This window comes from Oncorhynchus masou, chromosome 13 (assembly GCF_036934945.1).
Source record: "Oncorhynchus masou masou isolate Uvic2021 chromosome 13, UVic_Omas_1.1, whole genome shotgun sequence".
Taxonomy (NCBI): domain Eukaryota; kingdom Metazoa; phylum Chordata; class Actinopteri; order Salmoniformes; family Salmonidae; genus Oncorhynchus; species Oncorhynchus masou.
The window spans coordinates 49,586,340-49,593,900 of NC_088224.1; the positions used below are offsets into that span (position 1 = coordinate 49,586,340).

Here is a 7,561-nt window from a genome sequence, read left to right on the forward strand (position 1 = left end):
GGGGTGTTTGGAGTGAGGGGGAACTCCTGCTGCAGTGAACGTGTTGGAACTCTACACTAGCACCGCTTTAACAGAGGTGTTTGGAGTGAGGGGGACTACTGCTGCAGTGAATATGTTGGAACTCTACACTAGCACCACTTTAACAGAGGTGTTTGGAGTGAGGGGGACTACTGCTGCAGTGAATATGTTGGAACTCTACACTAGCACCACTTTAACAGAGGTATTTGGAGTGAGGGGGACTACTGCTGCAGTGAATATGTTGGAACTCTACACTAGCACCACTTTAACAGAGGTGTTTGGAGTGAGGGAACTCCTGCTGCAGGGAATGTGTTGGAACTCCAGACTGAGGCAGGTGACAGCAGTGCTCCCATTACAACTACCTCAAGTTTTTGGATGCTTGAAGAGGAGGAGCATAAGGAATTCATATTTTCATTGATAGTGTGGAAACTACTGAAAGAGTTGGGCGACTTTCTTCAGCCTTTTGCAGAAACCACAGACATTACCCAGGCACAGAAGTTGTCACAATCAGTGCAATGGTTCCTTGCATTCTTTCCCTACACCATCATCTGGAGATGCAGAAACCACAAGTGAGCTACCTTACTGACCTGGTTCGAAGTCTCCAAGCATCACTGAACAGGAGATTTCTTTTAATCTTCATCCATGTCAAGATAGCACCCTTCTCAGACCATGTCCATCGTCAAGCAGCTGTGCTAGATCCATCCTTTACACTGATGTGGCTGGAACAACACGTTCTGGTGGATGATGGAATTAAGGACAAGGTGACTGAAATGGTGAAAGGTGTGTGTCTTTTTATCATAAAAACAGTCAAAGTTTACCAATATAATTAATACTTAGCTTAATTAATTTAATTTACACAACATTTCAATTTAAATGGTAAACTACTAAAAATAGTAAGACTAACCATTTTTGTGTGTCTTTTAATTTGTTTTAAATGTAATTCTGCAAGAGGCTTCAGAGACTAAGGAACCTGTGGATCCAACCACCACTGAGGAGGAGGGACTGTTGTCTGGGAGAGGAGTCAGGGCTGTTTTCAGCATATCGCTAAAGACAAAGGAGAGAACTGTGTGGCCTCTCCAGCTTCTCAGTGGCCACTCCAGCATCTCACTCACTAACTTGACGTTTGCAAAGGACAGAACAACCTCTGGGCTGTTCAGAAACACAATTCTTCCACTGTTCTGAGTGGCGATGAGGGTCTTGGCAGTTCCTGCATTAGTTGCTCCTGTGGAGCGTGTGTTCAACCATACTGTGGCCCTTTCACTCACAAACGGGTGATTGACTCTTGGGCAATTTCATATTTTTCAAAAGCAATGCATTGTCAGAGAGAGAGAGGAAATTAATGATGATAATCTAGCATAAAAGTCCTTAGAGGACATGCAATGTCTGCTCTGAAGGTTGCAGTCACAATACAACTTTTTGGATCTTTTGTTGTTGAAAACTAAAGTAACTTAAGACTAAAATTATTGCCATTGGTGCCATTTGTATTGCCTTTCTATCAGTAATAGTAATTATTTTAAAAATTATAACAAACAAACATGAAAAATTGTATAGCAAACATGATCTTTGACTCAAGTTTGTTATATAGTGTACTAGTAGTATAAGAAAAACAGGAAATAAAAAAATTGCATTGAAATTAGCATAAAACACTTGAGTTGATTACTCAAAACTCAAAATTAGGGAATTGTGACTTGACTCGACTTGAGCTGTGGAACTTTAATTGAGACTTGCCCATTATTACTTGGGACTTGAATTAAGAATCAAAGGTTGAGACTTGCTTAGGACTTGCAAAATTGTGACTTGGTCCCATCCCTGCTTTATACTGGATGCAGAGACATAAAAATGGTGTCCACGAGATAATCTGACTCAGGGGAGAAGTTAAGGTTAGTGTGGGGTGAGTGGAAGCTGATCCTAGATCTGTACTGGAAAACATGCTCCAACGAACCCCTCAGATCAGTCTCGTTAAAGATGCACTATGGAAGTTTAGTCTATAATTGTTTATGTCATATGTTCGCCTGAATGTTGCCTCTGTTTTTCATATGATGTCATATCAATCCGTTTATTATCTTGTGAAATCACACACCCTTAGTTCGAGGCAAACCAATATGCCTTTGTTCATGAGTATGGGGAGGCTTTACCCTTTCTGTACAGTGGGGTCATTATTGTGTCTTCTGTCCATTTAGGGCATCAGTTTTGGCTCAAGAGCACCCCCAGAGACAAAGTTTCACACAGCACATAGTATCTTAGTGACTTTTTCTCAAGGTTCCCGTCTGTCTGTCTGGTTGTGGCCTCCAGGTATCAGGAGCTCCTGGATCAGAACCAGGCTCCCTTCTACCTGTTCAGCTGTGCCATGCGCTGGCTGGCCGTGCGGCTGGACGTCATCAGTGTGGCTCTGATCAGCATCACCGCGCTCATGATCGTCCTCATGCATGGCCAGATCCCTCCGGCCTACGCTGGCCTGGCCATCTCCTATGCCGTGCAGGTCAGTGCTTCTCCTATTACCAAATCTGTCACTACGGGAGGGGGGAATCTTAACTTTCACTTAAATTAGTTAGATACTAGCTATCTAAAAATAAATGGGGAATGATGGGGGCATCCATACAATTTTCCCAATTTCATGGCCAAATCAACTGAAATAATGTTCGGTTTGACGTTACTTAAAGGTGATTTGGTCTTTTTTTCCCCCTATTCTTTTTTACGTTGCACTGATGCCCTTATCACTAAGCAATGCATAGGTTGTACGTTCAATTCATGCAGTGATCACATTTACATACAGTATGCAGTACATTCAAAGTACTGTAAATGGTTTAGGGTAAAAGTGTCTGCTTAAGTGGCAGATATATTATAAAATACATGCTTTTCTCTTACAACCACAGCTCTCCTCTGCCTTCTTCCCCTTACTTTTCTCTTCATTTAGCAGTATTACTCTCCTAGTCTTTCCCCTTTACTCTCTATTACTTCCTCTGTTTCTGTCACTTTTCTCTTCACTTAGCAGTATTACTCCCCAAGTCTTTCACCTTTACTCTGTTACTTCCTCTATCTTCTCCTCTGTTTCTGTCACTTTTCTCTTCACTTAGCAGTATTACTCTCCTAGTCTTTCCCCTTTACTCTCTATTACTTCCTCTGTTTCTGTCACTTTTCTCTTCACTTAGCAGTATTACTCTCCTAGTCTTTCTCCTTTACTCTCTGTTACTTCCTCTATCTTCTCCTCTGTTTCTGTCACTTTTCTCTTCACTTAGCAGTATTACTCTCCTAGTCTTTCCCCTTTACGCTCTGTTACTTCCTCTGTTTCTGTCACTTTTCTCTTCACTTAGCAGTATTACTCTCCTAGTCTTTCTCCTTTACTCTCTGTTACTTCCTCTATCATCTCCTCTGTTTCTGTCACTCCACTTTCCCTTCCTCACTCATCTTTCCCTTGATTGGCTGTTATATATCTAAACAGAGCTGCGTAGATCCATTATATTATACGTACTTGGTTAAAAGAGGAGTACATGGTTACAGTAGTATAGATGACATTAATGCGTTTAATTTGATAAATGTCTTCTCCCTCTCCCCCTTCTTCTCTCAGCTCACAGGGCTGTTCCAGTTCACAGTCAGACTAGCCTCTGAAACTGAGGCTCGCTTCACTTCTGTGGAGAGGATTCACCACTACATTGAGGTTACTGCACTACTAATACATGGCACTGCACTCTCACTGCATATGTTGTCTCACGACCACTGTGACCTACAGCGTGTTTTCATCATTCTCAAACTAGGAAACTCTAAGACACATCTTATAGCCGAGGCCTAGAGTTTCAGAGTTATTTATTTTAAACTTTGTTTTTAAAGCCTTTTGGGCCGCAATGTATACATTTGAAAGGTGCTAAAGAATTGAAGTGCAGTATTATTATTATTATTATTATGAACCCTAAAGCGGTCTCCTCTGCCTTCCCCCAGTCTCTAGCGCTGGAGGCCCCGGCCCGCATCAAGAACAAGGCGCCCCCGCCAGACTGGCCCCAGGAGGGCGAGGTGGTGTTTGACAGGACGGAGATGAGGTACAGAGACAACTTGCCGCTTGTTCTCAAGAAGGTGTCCTGCACCATCCGTCCCAAGGAGAAGATTGGCATAGTGGGCCGGACGGGCTCAGGTCAGTGGAAACAGTCAGTGAAACATCTCTTGAAGCCGTGCGCTGTTTGAACATGTATCTGAAAATCCTACTTATCCATAATATGATCTTGTGTTATATATCCAGGACCGAGGTACATTTCACTTCATTCCTATTGAAACCTACATTTCAAATTTAGCTCCGTATTTGTTTTATGGCTGGCGAATGTTACATAATTGTACAGCGTATGTCCCTCCTGCTCTGTCCACAGGGAAGTCTTCTCTGGGCGTAGCTCTGTTCCGTCTGGTGGAGCCCTGTGGCGGCTCCATCAAGATGGACGGCATCAACATCTGTGACATCGGCCTGGCCGACCTCCGCAGCAAGCTGTCCATTATCCCTCAGGAGCCTGTGCTGTTTAGCGGCACAGTCAGGTGGGCACGCCACTCAAACGCTCGCTGTACTATTGTGACTGTAAATGAACACGGTCACTCGCCTGATGGTCCCAAATGTGGTTGTGTGGTTTTGCTGAGTTCCCACGAGGGATTTTCCCTTTAGTCCCATCCACTGATCAATGTAATCTGGTGACTGTCGATGCATTGTCTTGAAGTTGTCCTTGTCCTGTATCCACCCCCAGGTCAAACCTGGACCCCTTTAAACAATACGCAGAGGAGCTGATCTGGGACGCTCTGGAGCGGACACACATGAAGGAGTGTGTGAGTATCCGGAACTCTGTTGTCCAGAGTAAGAGACTACACGAGAGAGTATGCTCATACTAGATGACTGGTTTTTAGAAAGATGCTTGTGTGCCAGCAGGTGGGGTGGAGTTATAGGCACAGAGGCTCAGAAGGGAAGAGGTAACACAGGACTGAGAAATTAGATCCATGTTTAATTTCCTGTCTTTGATTCAGTACTCTCTCCCTCTCTGTCCATCCCTCCAGGTGTCTCAGCTGCCCCTGAAGCTGGAGTCAGAGGTGGTGGAGAACGGAGAGAACTTCTCCATGGGAGAGAGACAGCTGCTCTGTGTTGCTAGAGTCCTGCTCAGACAGTGCAAGGTACCCTACAAAATGGGAATTTTCATGTGTGTTGACATCCAATAGTTTTCTGGGTAGTCAACCTTGTGGGTAGAAGGAGAACTTTAAGTCTTCTATGGTCACAGTGCTTTTCTGACTTAGCTCTCGGTGACCCCTCCCCCTCTCAGGTCTTGATCTTGGACGAGGCAACGGCAGCGATGGACTCGGAGACGGATTCTCTGATCCAGGAGACAATCCGCAATGCCTTTCAGGACTGCACCACCCTGACCATAGCCCACCGGCTGCACACCGTACTCAACTGTGACCGCATCATGGTGCTCAACCAGGGACAGGTACACACAGCACAAGCTCATCTACTGTACACTCACTCGCCTAGTACTATTTGTGTAGCAGAACTAGCTAGCTAGTGAGTCCAGAAGCTGTTGCCCTGTAGCTCAACCTTAGCATGGTTTTAGTAGGGCAGGAAGCTGCTTTGTGGTCGCAAAGTTGTTTCAAACAAGGGTTCGAATCTCGGGTCGGTCATACAGAGACGGACAATGAGGTTGCATACATTCACATTTCCTGTCTCTACAACAGGCTAATGGGCTTGGAAGGCTTTTAGGTCTTACTAAATCAACATGTATGTAGTGATACCCCACATGTATGCTCCAAGGAATCCCTAAAGCCTTGTTTTGTTTTGTTTTCTCCATTTCATTTAGGTGGTGGAGTTTGACGAGCCGTCCAACCTGCTGGCCAATGAGAACTCTCGATTCTGTTCCATGCTGGCTGCCGTGGAGAACAAGATCTCTGTGAAAGGCTAAAATGGGTACAGGAGGCACAGATGTGCCCTGGAGACGAGGAGAGGGGAGGACGCTCCCAAAGAGGTCCAGCCATCTGACCTCTTCCTCTGCATACCCACCCTGAGCTTACCGCTCAGCCTGTGGAGGAATGCAGCATCAGACCATGGAATTAGAATTCTACGGTTGCATCAGGTCCTTGGTATAAGGCAAGGGCTGCCCTGAGGAGATGCTTGCTCAGAAGCCATTTCAGCTGGAATGGTCAGGGAACCACTGATACTGTACTGTCTTTAGTAATATATAAGAAATAAAGCTTTACATGTAGCTATATTCATAGCATAACTGGTCTGTTTTATAGGATATATCTATATATACATATATTTACAGTGGTAAAATATGCTTTATTTTCTACTGACTCTATGTACAACGTAGTTGTATAAAATGTATTATTGTATATTCACTCGTGTTTTACCATCATTGCTGTCTAACTTTGCTGTTTATTTTTTTTTGCGGCTTGAAACATCTGTAATCCTTTCTCTTGTGACTTGAACCCACGAGCCCTTAAAACCTGGACCCTGGCACAAGTGGTGGATCTGTGGGGCCTAGTGGGATATAAGACTCTAGGAGAGAAATGGTGCTGCTTGTCCTCAGTGTTTTCACTGGGCAATCAAATGGACGTGCTTAAAGGTAGAGGGTATCACCCCTTCTTAAAGGTAGAAATAACCCTGCATAAAGGTAGAGGGTATCACCCCTTCTTAAAGGTAGAAATAACCCTGCATAAAGGTAGAGGGTATCACCCCTTCTTAAAGGTAGAAATACCCTGCTTAAAGGTAGAGGGTATCACCCCTTCTTAAAGGTAGAAATACCCTGCTTAAAGGTAGAGGGTATCACCCCTTCTTAAAGGTAGAAATACCCTGCTTAAAGGTAGAGGATATCACCCCTTCTTAAAGGTAGAAATACCCTGCTTAAAGGTAGAGGGTATCACCCCTTCTTAAAGGTAGAAATACCCTGCTTAAAGGTAGAGGGTATCACTCCTTCTTAAAGGTGGAGGGTATCACCCCTTCTTAAAGGCCTTGTATGTCTGCAGCCTAGTCCCTCTCTTAACTCTCTTTCTTCTGACTTGTTATTATCATGATTCTTTTGACTGCTGTTAACTTCAGTTTGTTGTTACTGTTTGTCACAGCCCTTTTGCACTGATGGTGAAGCTACAGGGGGTCGCCATCTGCTATTGGGGAGGTCCTGCGACTGTTCTACATTTATTATTATTATTATTATGGTGACATAAAAGATGCCTGTTGAGCACAAGGTCTTTGTGATTTGAACAAGATTTCATTCTCTTTGCCCTGACCCAGTGAATCTTTTATGTGTGTTGTCAATCTGCTCATTGACACTGTTTGGACCAGAACCACACAGATTATAACACTCCTGCACTGGGTGTAGTAGGGAACCTCTATCCTGTCTTTGCAGTATTGAGGTGATGCTCATACTTTAACTACGAATAACCTTGGCAAGCCTTGCAGAATGTGTGTTGTTCTGTCATTTCTATTACTTTTTATAGCCTTAGCATGACTTCATTATTGCCTTGTTAACAGGGTAGGATGAAGTGGAAAGGGATCGCTTTGAAATATTCTGTCAATAAAACTATTTTAGGTTTA

The 7,561-nt window shown here is 43.9% G+C and overlaps 1 protein-coding gene across 7 annotated transcripts in view; it reads left to right on the forward strand.

Moving 5' to 3' along the window:
• Window positions 1–7,561, forward strand: part of abcc5 (ATP-binding cassette, sub-family C (CFTR/MRP), member 5) — a 57,334-nt gene extending 49,773 nt beyond the window's left edge. For 3 of the 7 annotated variants that reach the window (XM_064984148.1, XM_064984147.1, XM_064984149.1), the window contains 8 exons: window positions 2,311–2,497; window positions 3,584–3,673; window positions 3,952–4,141; window positions 4,371–4,530; window positions 4,734–4,812; window positions 5,038–5,151; window positions 5,298–5,462; window positions 5,829–7,561. In XM_064984148.1, coding sequence (XP_064840220.1) covers window positions 2,311–2,497; window positions 3,584–3,673; window positions 3,952–4,141; window positions 4,371–4,530; window positions 4,734–4,812; window positions 5,038–5,151; window positions 5,298–5,462; window positions 5,829–5,930 — 1,087 coding nt within the window. In that variant the 3' untranslated portion in view covers window positions 5,931–7,561. Of the gene's footprint in view, window positions 1–2,310; window positions 2,498–3,583; window positions 3,674–3,951; window positions 4,142–4,370; window positions 4,531–4,733; window positions 4,813–4,909; window positions 4,954–5,007; window positions 5,152–5,297; window positions 5,463–5,828 lie in introns of those variants that run through there. The other 4 variants (XM_064984150.1, XM_064984152.1, XM_064984151.1 and 1 more) reach the window with 4 other exon arrangements.